The following is a 19,985-nucleotide window of genomic DNA, read 5'->3' as shown; positions in this document are numbered from 1 at the left end:
TGAAAAAGCAGCACATTTATGACAATTTTTTTTTATGTGACCCGGTTTGTGAAACCAGACTGAAGTCTCAAAATCAAATTCTGAGATAATGAAAATCAAAGTCTGATTTTAGCCATTCATTTCATTATGATTTCAATCTTTGACGTGACCTTATTCAATCAATGTATAAAGATATGAACAAATATAAATTTTGACGCAATTTTTGATAAGACAGGCGCATTTATTTTGGTGGCAGCCAGCAATCATTCATGTTTAGCCTATTTAAAACAACGGCAAGAAATTATGCTAACATTAGCGATTTTCATATCGTTACTGCTAAGGGGTTAGTTGTAAAGCTGTGTTACAACCCCGCTGGGTCAAAATATTTTAAAGCCCACCAAAAAGTTGCTAAGAGCTGCAGACATATTTCAAATTGATGCTATGTTTTAGTCAGACACTGATTAATATGACCTAACATTGGTTTTGGTATCTTACACACCCAACTCAGAAACCGAAAAAACATATGATGAAAAAATTTACTTACATGACACCCAAAACACTCGTTCATCAATAACTCTGTGAAAAAAACATGATACCTTTCCATAAATTTGCGCGAGAGCATGAAAACTATACCTGAAAATCTAATTGCTCAACCCTGTTCAAAAATTTAAATAGTCTTTGTTACAACTTACCTCGTGTTAGTTTGTGCCCAGCCTACCCAGTCTCATGTAGATGCGTATAAATAGCACGAAGTGTGAAAAGCGTGAAATACATACACCAAATTTCAACTGTTCAATTCAATAGTTTTTTTTTTCTTTTTTTTAAACCATTTTTGCTTGCGTTTAGGGTTAGATTTGAGATTTGCTTAAGGAGATTATTTAATATACAGGTTTCTTGATGTTTTTGTTTATATTTAAGCTATGGTCGCTTGGAGGTGGGGTTAGAATTGGGGTTTGGGTTAGGATGACATTTTTTTTTATATCAAGAAGTTGTTCTAACCCTAAACTCAAGCGAAAATGGTAAAAAAAGCAAAAAAAATTTTTTTAATTGCTGTTTAAGTGAATGGGAAGGACTGGCGTATCATATGCACACCAAATCGGAATTTGGCGTATGTATTGCACGATTTTCACAGTTCGTGCTATTTATACGCAACTCCATGAGCATATGTATTATATCTCGGAAAATTAATAACCATCTATGTGCATTGTCCAAGTCCTCTTTAATAATTTGTGTCTCTATCTGTCTGTTTGTAAAGTCCCTCCTGAAGGACCTATTATTGAGGGCGCTCCAGAGATCCTGTTAACTGCAGGAACCGCATATAACCTCACATGTGTGTCACGAGGAGCAAAGCCACTATCCACAATAGAATGGCAGAAAGATGGGATTTTAGTGGAGGGAGCCCATACGAGCACCGTGAGTTAAGACACATAAACATGAATCTACTGCATCTAATCTATCTATTATTAATCTATTCATTTATATTCTCTCAGGAGGTTTTAGCAGACAGGAAAAGAGTGACCACACGCAGCTTTCTAGAGATTCACCCAGTGGATAAAGACACAGGCCGGAATTTCACCTGTGTGGCGTCAAACCTGGCAACCCCTCTTGGGAAGAGGGCAACCGTCACTCTCAACATCCACCGTGAGTGTTTGTATGTTTTTTTTGAATGTGTAACTTTACATATTAATTCATTTGGCAGACGCTTTTATCCAAAGTGATTACAAGCTATACATTTTTATCAGTATTTGTGTTCCCTGGGTTTGAACCCTTGATCTTTTGCTCTGCAAATGCAATTCTCTACCACAGAGCTGTACAGGAACACATTCTGTGTTAGCGTGATTCATACAAATAACCCTGATGATCTTTCTCTTTGTTTAGATCCCCCCACAGTAATTCTGTCCATAGAGCCTCGCTCTGTTCTTGAAGGAGAGAGGGTTACGTTTACCTGCCAGGCCATTGCCAACCCTCCCATTATGGGTTACAGGTTAGTGAGGTTTTATGCTGTTCTCAGTAATGTGCTCTCTCTGCTCGTGTTTAATTTACGTGTGTGTGTGTTGTAGGTGGGCTAAGGGAGGTGTGATTCTGGACGGAGCCAGAGAAAGTGTGTTTGAGACCACAGCAGATCACTCGTTCTTCACAGAGCCTGTGTCCTGCCTGGTCTTTAATGCAGTGGGGAGCACTAACGTCAGTATATTGGTGGACGTCCATTGTGAGTATATCTGTATTTTCTGGAAAGCACCAACAGAGACATTGAAAAAAATATGTTAAAGGGGAGATATTATGAAAATGTGACTTTTTTAATGTTTAAGTGCTATAATTGGGTCCCCAGTGCTTCTATTAACCTAGAAAATGTGAAAAAGAACAACCCAGTAACTTTGTTTTGGTAAACCATTCTGATTTTGTGTTTCGCATATGCATATTTTAAGTAATTAAAAGCAAGTAGACATTTAAACATCATATGACTTAAACATACCTGTCACACATTCTTCTACATTTGCACATGAGTCTTACCGAAATGTTTACAAGCATTTTAATAAAAATTAAAGTGCAAAGTGTTCTCGCAGATTATGCTGTAATGACATTGTTGGCTTTCTCGGCTCAATCTACAACCAAACATTTTAAGTTATACAAGTCACTTCACAAGTCACAACTTTATTAACAAGTGAGGCTTTTACTCAAAAGCTATTTGTGAAGGATGTTTAATGTAACTGGGTTGATTTTTGGAGGGGGTATGGTGTGTAAAAAAGTTTATTACCAAATGATTTATGACACTGGAAGTCAACACCCGAGATAGCAAGCAACTATTGAAACAATGTTAAAAATTGTTGATTTGTCAATATTAATCACATAGAATCAATATCACCATCTGTTAACATGAAAAAATATTGACATTTTAACAAACCACAATTATGGTGATCAGTGTTTGCTTTAGGTGGGCCCCTGACTCTTGTACCTATTTAATGTTAAGTTTTCTTTGGCTGTTGAAACATGTTTTAAGATACTACTGCTATTGCAAAGTAAACTTGTATCTTATGTAATCAAGTAATGGAATTGTAGATTTAACTAAATAATATTTCTTATGTGTGCGTGCGGTGTAAAAAATGGATGATACGGTATTATAGTGCTAGTTGGAAGCACTGTCAGGTCTGTTATTTTCTGAATTATAAAAACATACTTAGAATGTTAAATCATGAATCAGTCTATGAGATCATCAATGGTAACGATTAACAAAAGAAAGCTTCATGCTGCATCGTTTTATCTTAATTAGTTTGATGATTGTTACAATTGTTGAGATTTGTAGGATGAGTGATAATATCTGAATGTGACAGTATGTTTTCTGTTTACCTTGTCACAGTGCATTTACAAACCAGAACAATTATAACAGTCAAAAACGAATTATCATCATCATGTAAAGCAGCTTAATTTAATATCATCTTGATATCTACATAAAAAGCAACCAATTTCAACCTAACTTTGAAACCCATCTTTCTTTTTTAATGCACATGTTTTTAACATAAACACATACAAACACTGAGAAAAGAAAAATGCAACTTACTGAAAGTCAATGGCTCAACTAAAGCAAACACTAATCACCATAATGGCTGTTTATTGAAATGTCAATATTTTTCAATAGTAAAGAAGGGTGCAAACGTAATATTGATTCAATGTAATTAACATTGACAAATCAACTATTTTTAACATTGTTTCAATGGTTGCCTGCCATCTGGGCACTTTTTAAATAATTTATTATAATTTAACACATATGATCATTTTAATAATTGTAATAAACAAGAGACAAATCAAGGCATGATATCATTGATATGTATTTGTATTTATAAATGTTGTAGTGGATTGTAGTGTATTTATAAATTATGTAGTGAATTGTACTGTATTTATAAATGTTGTAGTGGATTTTAGTGTATTTATAAATGTTGTAGTGGATTGTACAGTTTATCGTGGCTCTCACCCATACCCTTGAAATCATTTATTCCTAAAATGCACCAAAAAAAAATCTACATGAATAACCTCTATTGGATTTAAGGGTTTCATTGAAAAATTATGTGTCCTATAAAATAATTTAAAGAAATGATGATACACATTTTTTTATATTATTTATAAGACATGTTTAATGTATCCTTGCAAGGAAATTCACTTAGTAATACATAAAAAAAATTATTTGAATATTTTTTTATTTCTTTTACAAAACACAGGTGTATTTTTCTGAATAAATGTGAGCTACTGTACTACACTCCCCACTTCACTGCTTGCATTTCTGTCCATAACTTTTATTCATTCATTTATCTATTAACAGTACATTTAAACTTTCCATTGTCCGATCCATTACCATTGTTTTTTCTGCTCATGTTTACTCTTTGTCTCATAGTTGGTCCGATTCTGGTTGTGGAACCGAGGCCTGTAACTGTAGATGCTGATTCTGATGTCACACTTAATTGTAAGTGGTCAGGAAATCCACCACTCACCCTCACGTGGACCAAAAAGGGCTCCAGTATGGTAAGTGCAGTGCACCCTAAACATGTACCAATACAGTACAAACATCAATTTGTTTTACTCAACTCTTTTGCTGGAGGACACCCAGTGCCCCTTATCTACTCATCTGAAGTCTTGTCTTGAAGACCTCTGGATCACATTTTATAGTAAAGTTTGCCCACTAGATGGCGCCAGACTTCATATGTTGGGCAAAGCATATGGACCTAAAAGCATTACCAGTAACTGTTTTTCAATTATTGTTTAGGTCCTCAGTAACAGTAATCAGTTATTCCTGAAGTCTGTGAGCCAAGCGGATGCTGGTCAGTATGTCTGTAAAGCCATTGTGCCCAGAATCGGCGTCGGTGAGACGGAGGTCACGCTTACCGTCAATGGTCAGTAGCACGCTTACAAACTTTGCAAATGTACACATTGGTGAACATGCAATGCACCATTTAATCGTTTTAAATGGCTGTCCAGGTCCTCCGATTATATCAAGCGAGCCAATCCAGTACGCTGTGAGAGGAGAGAAGGGGGAAATCAAGTGCTACATTGCCAGCACCCCTCCGCCAGACAAAATTGTGAGTTGAAACCTCTGCATACACATACAGTACAACTTCACTTTATCAAAGATTCACTGAAAAAAGCTGTGTTGCATAAGTTTTTTTTTTTTTTTGAGAAAATACACTGAAAAAAACTTCTGGACATCGGTTGCACATGATTAAGTTATGTTTTCTTAAAATGAAATTAACATTAATTAAAATAAATTTAATTTTAAGAAAACTTGATTCAATTACGTTGAACTGGTGTACATAATTAAATTCAAGATTCAACAAATTTTTTTAAAGAAAAATCATTTTAAGAAAACTTAATTCAATCATGTGCAAACTGAGATTTTTTTCAGTGTTCGGGGTAACGCATTACAAGTAACGTGCATTACGTAATAATATTATTTTTCTGAAGTAACGAGTAAAGTAACGCATTGCTTTATAAATGTACACATAGATATTTTAGTTACTTAAAAAAAAGTAATACAAGTTACTTTTCAGTTTAATTTATTTTATATATTGTAATAATTAAATATATAATTTTATATATTTTAATAATTCAACTGAACATGAGCGGGACCAATTTGAGAAACGGGGATGGCGGGCCAGAGCTTGAAATTTTTTGCAATAAAAATATGCAATTTCTGAATGCAGAACTTCTCAGTCATAAAAAAAACCTGCAAGGCCTTAAAGAAATAAAGCCTCTGCCAAGTAAGAAAAAGTAATGCAAAAGAAAAGTAAGTATTTTTTTTTTCATGAAAAGTAACTTAGTAATGCAATTAGTTAGTTTTTTGGGGAGTAACTTAATATTGTAATGCATTATTATTAAAAGTAACTTTCCCCAACACAGCATCTACACACTTTAGTGTTTCTATCCTTCATCTAATTCAAAACTTAACCACAACAATTTTAAATACATAATATACTGTAATACAGTACGTAGTCTGTTTATTGGTTGATTTACCCCCCTAAAAGCTGTGTTTGGTGCCTCTAGCTGTACTTTATTTGTCCTTTCTTCATCATCGGTACACTATAGCTAATTGAATATGTGTGTGTGTGTGTGCGAGAGAGAGAGAGAGTGAGAGAGAAAAGAGAGAGAGAGCCCGCAACGCCAAGGAAGTGTGAGAAATAGAGGTCAAAATGATATTAAATAAGTGAGGGGGGTAATGTCCTGTACCTTTCAGTTATAATTATGACCAGCAGACGACAGTACATGACAAATGAATGAATGGGCTTTTAACAATCTCAGTACTTAACCCTCATCCTCCTTACTTTACTCTCTCGCTCGCTCTCTCTATCGCTCTGTCTCGCTTTCTCTCCTGATCTGTACTCTTGTCACTCCCTCTTTAACTTTCTCCTTCATCAGTCCTTCCAATCCTTATTTCTATTTTAGTTTTTAATGTGAATGTGCTTTTTGGCATGAGATATTTAATCAATATGTACATGAAAAACATGTAAAACACCTGAATCCGATATGCGAAACACCTGAATACCTTTATTAATAAAAGACACAAAATGTAAATTGTTATTGGCAAAAAATAAATAAAATGGATGATGTTAAGATTTTAACTTATACTGGATATGTGAACCTGGACCACAAAACCAGTCATAAGTAGCACGGCTATATTTGTAGCAATAGCCAACAATGCATTGTATTGGTCAAAATTGTTGATTTTTTTATGCCAATAATCATTAGGATATTAAGTAAAGATCATGTCCCATGAATTTATATAGTATAAAATATAGTATTTAATATTCCTACCATAAATATATAAAAATGTATATTAAAGGGCTGGGCATAGATTAATCTTGATTTGCATAATATATGAGTTTGTGTTGTGTATAAATATTATGTATATTAAACACACACACATACATGTATATATAAATTTAAGAATTTTTTAATTTATATATCGTTTTTTTATTTTATTAAATAAATATATATACACATAATGTTTATTAACATACATGAGTGTGTGTGTGTGTTATATATACTTATTACACGGCTCTCTGGAATGCTTGATTCTGATTGGTCAGTTGAGACATTTGCAGGTTCGTTCTTTTCAAATAATAACCGCTCCAAAATAATAACACATAGCCGGTGCTACTTGCATGTTTTAAATCCCTCCGCGCCAACAAAGATTACTGTTTGGCGCCATCTTGTGACAAACACTGGACAACCACAAGAATGGAAAGAGCTGACTGAACTTGACAAAATAGAGCATGACAGCTAAGAAGCCAACACACAAAAAAATACAGAATGGGCATTAAAACTTCTCAAAGACTGGCTAAAAGAGAAAAAAATGGAGACAGACAAGTATGAAGCAGAGGATCTTAAATAAGGTTTTACGATCATTTTATGCATCTGTGCAAAGTTTCGCGGAAGGATAAAAATGTTAATTTAAAACAAATATGCCAATAAAATGTTTCAAATTCATTTTCATGTCCAGTTTTTTTTTCTTATGTGGCAAGTAGCCGTGTAATAAGCGGGATAATGTAGAGGCAGCCGGTAGGTATCGGGTAAATAAGCCCCTTCAGTGTGATACCGCTTCGCGTCTGGTCCTGCCTCTACATTATCCCTTACATAATAATTACACACCACACAAACTCATATGTTATGCAAAAAATTACTTTTATTTTGTATAAAATTAATCTAGATTAATCTATGCCCAGCCCTATATCATTAGTAATATGTGTTGCTAAGTACTTTATTTGGACAATTTTAAAGGCGATTTTCTCAATATTTCGATTTATTTATTTATTTATTTATTTATTTATTTATTTGCACCCTTCAAACACTGAAAAAAAATGATTCATTGAATTTAATCAATTTTTTTAAGGTAAGTGGTTGCAATCAATCTATTCAGGCTACATTTAAACAAAAGTTTTATATTTTATTTTACTTTACTAATCTTTTTTGTTTAAATGTAGCTTAACTAAATTGACTGCAACCACCCACCCCAAAAAAAACCATTAAATTCAATGAATCATATTTTTCAGTGAATAGTTGCATCTCAAATATTCTCCAAACCATACAACAATGAAAAGCTTATTTATCTATAAAAATTGACCTTTATGATTGGTTTTGTAGCCTGACGTTGTCATACTCAATTCTAGTCAGAATTTGAGTCTGATACCGCTCCATTGAGCTAAAATTATGAGGCGTGTCTCAACCAAAAAAATGCCTCTGCACTTAATTGAACAGACATGCGACCAATCAGAGCAACGGAGTGTGTGACTCATGTTGAAATGGCGTCTTTAGCAGCCTGACCGAACTGCTAGTAATTTCGCTACAATGATACTAACATCATTGTAATTATACTAAGTCTGAGTTAGCGAAGGTACATCAACACCTACTATGTTTACAACATTTCATTTATATCACAACATTAAGTATTTACTAAGTCATACAGTAAGACTATCTCTTACCATTTGTACGTTAGGTGAACTTCATCCACGACGATAGCTACCCATTACGTTGGCTTGAAAAATATCGGAGCCTAGCATGTCCCTTCACTTATTCAGCAGTCATGATTCCAGGCTTCCGAAAAGAAGCTGGCAACGACCGCTAATTATATCCATCTCGTCGTGCACGCCGAGTTGCATCGCCGTGATACGCATTTCAGTTGCTTCTTTAACTTTGTCCTCCATAGGAACGACGGCGAAAACATAAACAAATGCCTTGATCGCGTTTCTCTGTTCCTCTTTTTAAATCAATGCTCTGTCGATATCTTTTAGAACAGACTCAATGTCAGAATCCACACATCTGAATTCACCAGCGGCAGCCATTTCATTGTAAACAGATTGAACACACGCGCTCTTTGGTGACGTGGTTCATACGTTACTGTTGATCATCTGTCCATCATCGTATAAAGCCCGCCCTCCAAATTTGATTCGTCGGCCGGTTTTGGTATTCGCATAGTAGTTCCTCAACGGTGAATCCCCAGACCGATCTTCCCCGTTTTTCAAATTGTGGTGGGCGGGGCTAAGATCGGCTGGCACCCAGGCTATTGGTTTTGTGGTCCAGGGTCACAATAGCATGAGCATTAGTTAAATGCCATCTGCTTGATTAGACCTGCATTATCGATAACAACATAAATTATTTTTATGAACAATTTATCGCCCTTTTTTTGTTGATAAAATGTACCAGCTGAGTTTTTCTCCAACTACACCAGCACCTAGACAGCGTGAACAATGTGCCTGCCTCTTTCTCTCCGTCTCTCTCTTTCTTTCACATTCTGATTGCTTTCTAGATAATAAGACATGGCACAACAGCACTGGCCTTAATGTGAAGACGGTACTTATGAAATAATGAATGAGGGCAGAGGAAAGGAGAGCGAGAATGGGCCATATGCTCATGTTCATCATCTTCTCGTCCTTCCCGATGCGCACCCGCCACTCTTAGCCTCGCTGTTGTTAGCTTGAGAGGGACATTACCACTGTAAATATTTGATGGAGCATTGTTCATTTTGTATGAATTATCCACTCCGCCAGAGTTCAGAAGAAAATCCTTAAAGAGTTTTAGTGTCTAGGAACTACTCAGAAAAAGGGATTACTTTTATATTTTTATTTTAGTATTGTTACATCCTACCCTACACTGAAAGATGAAATGGTCAAAATATGTACCCTAGTTGCTACAGTACTCTTTGAAATGGCATAATATGTACCATGATACAATTTTGCAAAAAAAATCTTGAACATTTTTCTTAAACACTAAATTCAAGAAATATTCAAGAAAAATTTGCTTACCCCATTGGCAGATTTTTTTGCTTGTTTTATCCCCAAATTACTTAATTTGATATTTTTGGTCTAAAAACTATAGACTTATTTTGCTCATCAATAAAAAGCATCTTCATTTAAGAATTTTAAGATATTTTTACTGAAAACAAGACAAAAATACTAAGAAAAGGTTTTCTTGAAAATCTTTTTTTTTGCAGTGTAGGATGGTCCTTATTTCTCAACTTTTAAAAGTTCGTGCTCTCACCTCACCAATATGTTGAATAATAAATAAAAAAATTGGGCAAAATCTTTTCAATATTAATTAATATTAAGAGGTTGCTTAAGACCTTTTAAGTTTAACATATTCACATATTATGTGATACTTTGTGCTAAGCTATACTTATAGACCCCTTCACGGTTCACGTCACAGGCGGTTCCCACTGCGCATGTCGGGGTCAGAAAAGCCATTACAGCAAATTGAGTTGCGTATTATTCGGTATCGTCAAAAATGCCTACTTACGTCGTGGGCTGTGAAAATCGCACCAGGTCTTCCGTTAAGTTTTCGCGATTCATGCAGAATGTCTAAAACAAAAAATACAACATCTGCGGCTGCTATATGGTTACTCGGATCAAAATAGACTGAAATAACTGGAACAAAGTTACCCTCCAAGAAGCAAGTTTTATGTGTTGTGCGTTTTTAAATGGTAGTTTTTGCAAAAATATGTGATTTCGGAAATATTCAAAGGCTTTGAGCAACCTTAAGATATTTTAGGAACAATTCAAAACTTTGCACAGTGTGTTTTTATTGATATCCTAACACATTTAGGGGATGAGAGTTGACATAAAAAAATTGAGCCATTTTACGGACCACCCTAATGTGCATGTGTGTTTGTGCTACAGGTTTGGGCCTGGAAGGAGAACGTGTGGGAGAAAGAGAGAGGAACACTGTTAGAGAGATACACAGTGGAGCAGAGCAGACCTGTGTCACAAGGGGGCGCTGTTCTCTCCACTCTCACCATCAATAATGTCATGGAATCAGACTTCCAGACCACTTATAACTGCACTGCATGGAACGCTTTTGGGCCGGGAACCATGATCATTACACTCGAGGAAACAGGTCTGAACATACAAACATAAATGTGTCTCTACAAAAGCTTTCCACAAATGTTATACAACCACAGAAAATTTTAGAGACCTCTTTAGTTTTGAATTTAATTATCATTTCTAGATGTACTGGGACCATTTAAGTCCAGTGTCTGGTAAATTTTAGCAAAAGCAAACCTCGGACAGCAAATGTAAATGACAGAAAGCATGACAAGACCCATGAAATTCAGGATTTAAAAAAAAAAAATAAATAAATAAATAATAAAAAATAATAATCTTTGAATTCTTTCTAAAATACAAGTAAAAACATTAGCATTTTGTTGTTGAGAAATGAATTTGAACTTGTTTTTTCTGCGGTATTGAAAAACAGAAAACACTGCATCTTTTTTGTTATTTTCACTATTTTTTCACATTTAAATTTTCAGTAAATAAATGTAAATAAAAACATTAATTTTTTTAATAATTTGGCAGAAATGTTGTCGGTAGTTGACGGAATGAAACAAAAATTCTTATTTTACTTAAACACATACCTATGAATAGTAAATGAAGAGTTTCGTTGCAAAACGAGAGAACTCTCGTTTTTTGGTTGTGCATTCAAATTAATATAAATTCAACTGCAGTTGGTTTGTTTTGATTTAAACCTTTATAACTTAAAAAATACAGCTAAGTTGCACCATAAAACAAAATAATAACATGATAACATAATAATAAACATGTTTATCTCGTTTTGCATCGAAACTCTTAAAATCTAGAAAAACTGAAAGAGACCTGAGAGAGATTAAAATGGTCTCTTATTTTTTCAGCAGCTGTATTTCTTTATCCGATTTATAGGTATCGGTAGTTTTACTGGATGTAGTATTTCTTTATGTCTTAGATATAGTTGCTATAATCCCCCCTCAAATTTAACATCTCCATTTAACATATCTCTCTGTTTCAGATATAGTGCCTGTAGGTGTGATAGCAGGCGGATCTGTTGGATCTTCGATTTTGCTGCTCCTTCTCCTCTTTTCTCTTATATTTTATCTCTATCGACAACGCAAAGGCAGTAAGTACACCTTGTTTATGTGTGCAATTGTGTGTTTATCTCTTTAAAATCAAATCAATCCGGTTTCTCCAGAATTCATGATGCCAACTGTTATGTACAGTAAATAGACTGCTAGCACAAACATTACCAGTTTATTCCTTCAAAACCGTAAACAATAACTGAGATCACAGTCACACTTTCTCACACCACTGCCTTTGCCAGGAACTTTCACTGTAAATACATAATGTAAATTCACACTATAGTCATTTTCAACACTGCAAAAATGAATGTCTTACTTAGCATTTTTGTCTTGTTTTCTAGTATGAATATCTGAACATTTTTAAATTGAGATACATTGGGTCTCATTCACAAGCACAAATTTGTGCGTGAGATGTACGTACGGATGTTTTCACGAACAAATCGTGATTCAACAAAAACTTTTGTATCAAAATGTCTTCTAAATGTACGCAAAAATTCAAGAAAACCTAAAACCACTCGTACGCAATAATCATGTACACGTATAATCAAATACTAGGCTATAATTATAACATAATAATATTGATATGTAAAATGTACATGATAATATTTTATATTATATTTTCTTATAATAATATTATAAAAATATAATATTTTCTGTATTATATATTATACATGATCTATATTGTTATTATTGTTATTATTATTATATACATTATAATAGCCTACTTATTTTTTCTACACATATAAAGAAGATGCAAATCGTCAGGCTTTCTTTCCTCACTTTTTAAATCTATATGAAAGTGTCTGCTTAGTGCCTAATGTAAACGTCATGTAAATGTAATGAGAAGTCCAAACGTCAATCACTTGATCTCATGTCTGTTTTATTTTAGATACAGATGTGCGTCTCCACATATTAATTAAATGTCATATTTAATACTTATTTAATGTTACTCCGGTCGGTGGACAGCATTGACTTCCTTCAGCGACAACGAAACCTCCCAAATAAAAAATGCAAAGCAAAACGAAACTTTACAGATAATAAATAATATGATCAGGGATTTCTTTTTGAACTCTTTTACTTTGGTGACAAACTGGTCTAAAGTTTTCTGTGGACCAGCGCTGCGCTACGGAGAGCCCTTATATGGAACTGGATTGGGCGTGTTTAATGCAAATTACCAACCTCGTTCACACAGCCGCTCATGTAAAACACTGTAAATTCACTAACGTAAGAACAAGTATAAGAACAAACTCATGTGTGTACGCACGTGTTGTAAATTAGGCGGAAAGTTTTCATGAGAAGTTCAAGTGTGCGTATAAATACGAAAAACGTACGAAGTGAATGAGACCCATTCACTTGGTAAACAAAGTGGCTTAAGATATTAAGTCTCATTTCTTGAAATAAAGTATGAAACTTAAGGGGTTTATATTTAAAACAAGTCAAAATATCTGCCAGTGTGGTAAGAAAAATAAACGTAATTCCAATTTCAACTTAATTGCCAACTCATTATATTAAAACTCAATTTAAGTTTATTTTTCTTACCGCACTGGCAGATATTTAGTTTTTGTCTTGTTTTGTCAGGTATTTTTGTTTTGTTTTCCAGTAAACATATCAAAGACATTTTTTATTTTTTTTTTGCTTTTAAGCTATGGTTTGCCAAAGAGCACAAAGAACCATATTCAGGGTTAGGGTTATTGCTATTAAACGTACAATGTTATGAGGATTTGTGTTACCGTTCCAGATCGTCGTGGAGTCGCATTGAAGCCAGACATTAAGGTGGAAACGGTCAACAAGGAGAGCCACAGTCTTGAAGAAGAGGCCGCCAGCGCCTCCACAGCAACACGAATGGTAAAGGCCATGTATTCTGTGAGTATCCGTAGAAAAACTGAATTTAGTCGAATTTGAAGTAGCCTTGAAATAAAGACGCATTTTCACAGCTTGTGCTTTTGGTGCCAAGCACATTTAAGGTGGTCTTTATACAATTCATGCGTTCGTTCCCCCCAAAAACATGAAAGCAATCCACCCAAACTCATGACGTTATAGACAACTGGTGCAGTATGCACATTCTCTGGATTCAAACCCATGACTTTGGAATTGCTGGTGCCATTATTTGCCAGTAAAGCCCCTATTAAAGCCCAATTAATTCTCAACTTTAAAATTCTGTAATCTACTTTTATTTTACAAAATAAAAAACAATGATACAGAATAAAGAGTGATTTATAATGGACACTGTCCACAAACATCTATTCTTCTCCAGTTGTGATAAAGCTGATATCCTGTCTTCCTCCCCCCCTCCCTTTTTCTTTTCCTCCCTCTCCGTGTGTGTGTTTTGTCGTTTGATGGTTTAGTTTCTTCCCTCTGTCTCCCTTTCTCCCTCCACACAGCCTTTCAAAGACGACATGGACCTGAAGCAAGACCCTCACAATGACACTATGGAGACCAAGGTGGATGAATATGAGCCTAAGGTAAGAAACCGAGCCCTCTTTACACAAACACACAGCTTTGCATTTGCAGGAAAGTTTTGTGTGTTTATTTAACAATTTCTTTTGGTCCCTATGCTTGGTGTATTAAAGGAAAACACCACCGTTTTTTAATATTTTACTATGTTCTTACCTCAACTTAGACAAATTAATACATACCTATCTTTTTTCAATGCGTGCACTTTTAATCTTTGTACAGCGCTTTGTGAACGTGTTAGCATTTAGCCTAGCCCCATTCATTGCTATGGTTCCAAACAGAGATGAATTTAGAAGCCACCAAACACTTCCATGTTTTCTCTATTTAAAGACTGTTACATGAGTAGTTACACGAGTAAGTATGGTGGCACAAAATAAAACTTTTGTTTGGAGCCATAGGAATGAATGGGGCTAGGCTAAATGCTAACCCATTCAAGAAGCGCGCTGTATAAAGATTAAAAGTGCATGCATTGAAAAATATGGGTATGTATTAATTCATCTAAGTTGAGGTAAGAACATAGTAAAAGTTTACCACAATAACAGCTTATGTTTGTAATTTCAGGACCCCACTAATGGCTACTACAACGTTCGAGCGACAACGCACGAAGATGTCCGGGCCTCCACCCGCTCCTTACTGTACCAAGAATTTCGCCCACCAAATCCCGCGTCGGTTTCGGCGTCAGCCGCTGGTCCGGTGCCCAACATTCACCCTGCGCCCCCTGGCCGTTACGAACCTCGGCCCGGATCTCGAATAGCTCACAACACGTATGCCCATTTTAACACCATTGCCAGGGTGCCACACAGTAAAGGCCCGCCCAACCCCATCTCCAAGACCACAGACTATCCCGCAGATCGCGGGTTGCTGGAATCGACCAATCCGCTAGCTTTCGACAGCTATGCTTATTCAACAACACCTCAATATAGATTAGGGTTTGCCCCACCTTTGGAGGGAGGACCGGCCTATGAAATGTATCCTACGGGACAGGGGGCGGGGACAAGTCAAGGGGCAGGGACGAGTCAAGGGGCGGGGCCAGACCCAGGGATGGGAAAATACACCAGCTCTGCCCAATTTCCGTATTCGACCCCTCCCACGGAGTACTCGCAGAGACACACGCAAAGAATGCAGACTCACGTGTGAGACCAACACACGAATGCAAATACGTGAACGCACCCAGTCCGTAAAAGTTATGGATCCAAACACTCTCCGACATGACTACACTGATTTTTCTATCCTTTACATCAATATTGTGATATATGCCAACTTTTTAAAAGTGCCAAATTGCTGTTAATTAAAAAATGACACGGAAAAGGAAATCACATGAGGTTACGGTGAGAGAGAGAACGCACCACAACACCAAGCGTCGTCTACCTTACAACCAGATGTGCGGTAGAAGTGGCAAATCTCATCCTCGAAAAGCTCCTCTTTGTATCAGCATGTCTGACCATCCACACACCATAATACAACCCTGCAAAGCAGCCATTGGATGGTTTACTCAATTGAAAAGAATGACCAATAAGAAAAGGCTGGAGGGCATCAGACGCCATCTACCATTGTGCCCAGTGAAAGCCTGGATAGGAGTGTCACACTGGATAGGAGCTCAAATTTGTGCCATCACTCAATCTAAAGAGTAAGACATTGTGTGAATTTGGGGTGGGCTCAAGCTGATTGTATAATTTATTGTAAAGGTACAAAATAAGCAAGTAATATTGCATATCAGTCAAAGAAGAATACCGATACAGTTGACAATCGCTTGTGCAACAATTTACTGTACCGTATGGTCAACTCGCAACAAGCAAAAGTGCAGATGGGCCACCCAACACACTGTTTCTCAAACATAATGCCTGCACTGCCCAAGGATTAGCTTTCTGCTGCCAGTTTGGACTTCTGATATGAAGACCAGGATGGAGATCTGAGTATCTGGATAAATACCACCAGTGCTTTTAACTCTGAAAAGCTGGAGTTTGTTTTTATTTAAAAGATGCTACTCACAGACTCTCCTGTGAACACATGCTCTGCCTCCTTCCAAGAAAACCTCACTAGTATTTGACACTTTAAGTGTTTCTATATAAATATAAATGTGTGTGCGAGTGCGTTTTTCCTCCATGTAATGTGCAGGATGATTTTGAATGTGAACCTCCATGTGTTCGATTTCTTTTTCTAAAGTGTCCACGTAATCGTCCGTCACACTTTCAAAGTAGAGTAGGGTGCTTTTTCATATTTGTATCTTAACTGAATTGCATTTGAAAGCGCTTTTATAGTATTTTTCTAAGGTGGTGGAAAAGATAAAAGATTGAATGGTTTTTGGTAAGCAATGCGAAGAGGAAGATGGGTTTTAAAACATTTTTAAGGTTTATGATTTGTACATTTGCCTGCACTGCAAAAAATGACTTTTTTTACTAGTAATTTTTACTATTAGACAAAAATTCTGGGGATTCTTGAATCAAGATGCATTTTCTGACCTTAGAAAGTCTTGTTTTTGGACATAAAAAATCTAATTTAAATGAATTTGTGTTTAAAACGAGCAAAGAAATGCCAATGGGATAAGAAAAATCTTGAAATCTTTAACCCTATTCAAAAAAATTTTCTTACTCAGTTGGCAGATTTTTTGCTTGTTTTAAGGAAAAATTCACTTAAAGGGGACATTTCACAAGACTTTTTTCAATGTAAAATTAACCTTTGGTGTCCCCAGAGTACGTACACTGCAAAAAATGATTTTCAAGAAAAAGATTTCTTAGTATTTTTGTTTTGTTTTCAGTGAAGGTGTCTAAAGATTCTTAGATTAAGATGATTTTTCTTGGTGAGCAAGGCGGCCCGGGAGGATAGGTCTAGTTTTTGGACCAAAGATATCAAATTTAAGTGATTTTGTGCATAAAATAATAAAGAATCTGCAAATGGGGTAAGCAAAAAATCTTGAAAATTTTTCTTAAACACTAAATTCAAGAAAAATTCAAGAAAAAATAGCTTACCCATTGGCAGATTTTGTTTCTTATTTTACACACAAAATCACTTATTTTAAAATTTGATATTTTTGGTCTAAAAACTTGACTTCTTTTCTTGGGTCGTTTTGCTCAACAGGAAAAATCTTAATTTAAGAATTTTTCTATGCTTTTGCTGAAAACAAAACAAAAATAATAAAAAAAAATTCTTGAAAATAATTTTTTGCAGTGTATTGCCTGTTAAAATTGACACTTTGTAGGTGTGAGCAAAAATGTGCCGTTTTGGGTGTGTCCTTAAAAATGCAAATGAGCTGATCTCTGCACTAAATGGCAATGCTGCACTGCAGAAAATGATTTTCAAGAAGAAAAATCTTGGTGTTTTTTTTTGTTTTCAGTAAAAATATCTACAAATTCTTAAATTAAGATGCTTTTTTTGATGAGCAAAACGACCTAAGAAAATAGGTATAGTTTTTAGACCAAGAATATCACATTTGGGTGATTTTGTGCATTAAACAAGCTAATCTGCTAAAAAAATCTGCTAATGGGGTAAGCAAAAAATCTTTAACACTAAATTAAAAAAAAAATCAAGAAAAATGTGCTTACCTCATTGGCAGATTTTTTTGCTTGTTTTATGCACAAAATCACTAAAATTTGATATTTTTGGTCTAAAAACTAGACTTATTTTCTTGGGTCGTTTTGCTCATCAAGAAAAAGCATCTTAATTTAAGAATTTTTAGATATTTTTACTAAAAACAAGACAAAAATACTACGAATTTTTTTTCTTGAAAATCATTTTTTGCAGTGTGTTGTTGGATAGTGCAGATTACACTGCAAAAAATGACTTTGTTAGTTAATATTTTTTTCTTGTTTTAAGCAAAAATATCTAAAAAAATTCTCAAGTCAAGATGCATTTTCTTGATGAGCAAAAATAACCTAAGAAGTCAAATTGAAGTGAATTTGTTGATTAAACAAGCAAAAAATCTTGAACTTTTTTTCTTAAAAACTTAATTCAAGAAAATGTGCTTACCCATTGGCAGATTTTGCTTGTTTTATCCACATATTCACTTTAATTTGATACATTTTGTCTAAAAACTAGACTTATTTTCTTAGATCATTTTGCTCATCAAGAAAAAAAACATCTTGATTTGAGAATTTTTTGATATTTGTGCTGAAAACAAGACAAAAATACCAAGTAAAAAAAATCTTTTTTTTGCAGGGTAAGGGGCGGTATTATCCCCTTCTGACATCATAAGGGGAGCCAAATGTCAATGACCTGTTTTTTCATATGCTTGCAGAGAGTGGTTTACCAAAACTAAGTTACTGGGTTGATCTTTTTCACATTTTCTAGGTTGGTAGGAGCACTGGGGACCCAGTTATAGCACTTAAACATGAAAAACGTCTGATCTTAATGATATGTCCCCTTTAAATGTGATGTTTTTTTGTCTAAAAACTAGACTTATTTTTTGTAGGTCATTTTGCTCATCAAGAAAATGCATCTTGATTTAAGAATTTTTAGATATTGGTACTAAAAAAATACTAAGTAGGAAGTCATTTTTTGAAGTGTGTATTCTTTTAAATCAGAATTGATAATCAAGTTTTAAATACTAAAATGAAAGCAATGTCATTTGACCCCCTAAGTTTCTAAGACCCTGTCGGGTTGTAATTTAACCTTTGCTGTTTTTTCAACCCAAAATGCTGGATTGTTTTAATCCATTGTACGGTCAAGCCTTCTCATTTTTGGGTTAAATTAACCCAACAGCTAGGTTTGCCCCTTTCTGAACCAATGCTGGATTGAAATTACCGAGCCTTTATAAGTGTATTACATGGTTAAATTCCCCTTTATGCAAATTGAAGGGCTTTTTCCTGTTTGACCCAGCATCTCAACATTTTAGCCAAACATCATGCTATTGAGTTTAGATCTGACATCTGGCTGGATTTCAGTAGGCCTCACTAAAGACACCCTTTGTTCAAAATAAACTTCAAATTATGCAATGATTATCATCGCCACATTCATAATGAATAAAAACTGTACAGTGCTGAGGATCTGTAAAGTAAAAAGTTAAAAGGAGCAGCTCTGTTAAAAAAGTTGAGCTCACATTCCATGAATACAGTGCATTTTGTGTCCCAATAGAAGTAGAAATCCCATATTGTTTGACAACATTACAATATACAGCATTACAAGTTGCAAATACTTTAGCTGGACATTTAAGCTCTTGTAAATGCTTTCATCTAAATTGATTATCAGTGCATTCATGTTATATATGTACAGTTATCAGTATGAATTCCATACAATTAAACGTTTTCCTCACAAAAATGTAACATTCCTTAAAAAGTGTGACAAATCAGATACAAGCTTGAGTATCAAACAACTTTTTAGTTTCTGGACCTGTTTTGTACCCTATTCATGGAAAGTGCCTGGTATATTTTATCCACATATCTAACATGTTAATAGCTCATGATGGTTTAGAGACTGATTTGGCCGTGAAAAGACTGACTCTTGAAATGATCAAATTCACATATCAGAGATGACCGAGTGTGTAATGCTGTGTGTGTTTATAGTGTGAACGAGCGAGCATGTATTTTGATGTGACTCGAATTTCATTCCCTCAAGCTTGTGTTAACAAGAACTGAACTTCATACTATATGAGGAATTTTATTTTGTCATATTTTTATAGTTTTCTTCATCTTTTCAAAATGTAAGATATAAAAGAGAAATATATGATTTATGTGCTTTGTCCCATAGTAAAAAATCGACA

General features: G+C 34.9%; 1 protein-coding gene across 4 annotated transcripts in view; it reads left to right on the top strand.

Moving 5' to 3' along the window:
• kirrel1b (kirre like nephrin family adhesion molecule 1b) overlaps window positions 1-16,720 on the top strand; it is a 47,707-nt gene extending 30,987 nt beyond the window's left edge. The window contains exons 4-15 of one of the 4 annotated variants that reach the window (XM_055203344.2): window positions 1,235-1,392; window positions 1,470-1,620; window positions 1,858-1,963; window positions 2,040-2,188; window positions 4,364-4,491; window positions 4,733-4,859; window positions 4,945-5,045; window positions 10,632-10,848; window positions 11,773-11,880; window positions 13,578-13,684; window positions 14,221-14,301; window positions 14,855-16,720. In XM_055203344.2, the coding sequence (XP_055059319.2) occupies window positions 1,235-1,392; window positions 1,470-1,620; window positions 1,858-1,963; window positions 2,040-2,188; window positions 4,364-4,491; window positions 4,733-4,859; window positions 4,945-5,045; window positions 10,632-10,848; window positions 11,773-11,880; window positions 13,578-13,684; window positions 14,221-14,301; window positions 14,855-15,430 (2,009 nt within the window). In that variant the 3' untranslated portion in view covers window positions 15,431-16,720. Of the gene's footprint in view, window positions 1-1,234; window positions 1,393-1,469; window positions 1,621-1,857; window positions 1,964-2,039; window positions 2,189-4,363; window positions 4,492-4,732; window positions 4,860-4,944; window positions 5,046-10,631; window positions 10,849-11,772; window positions 11,881-13,577; window positions 13,703-14,184; window positions 14,302-14,854 lie in introns of all 4 variants that reach the window. The other 3 variants (XM_055203342.2, XM_055203343.2, XM_055203341.2) reach the window with 3 other exon arrangements.
• The last annotated feature ends 3,265 nt before the right edge of the window (window positions 16,721-19,985 follow it).

Source organism: Misgurnus anguillicaudatus, chromosome 2 (genome assembly GCF_027580225.2).
Source record: "Misgurnus anguillicaudatus chromosome 2, ASM2758022v2, whole genome shotgun sequence".
NCBI classification, from domain to species: domain Eukaryota; kingdom Metazoa; phylum Chordata; class Actinopteri; order Cypriniformes; family Cobitidae; genus Misgurnus; species Misgurnus anguillicaudatus.
This window is presented reverse-complemented; position numbering and strand designations above follow the sequence as displayed.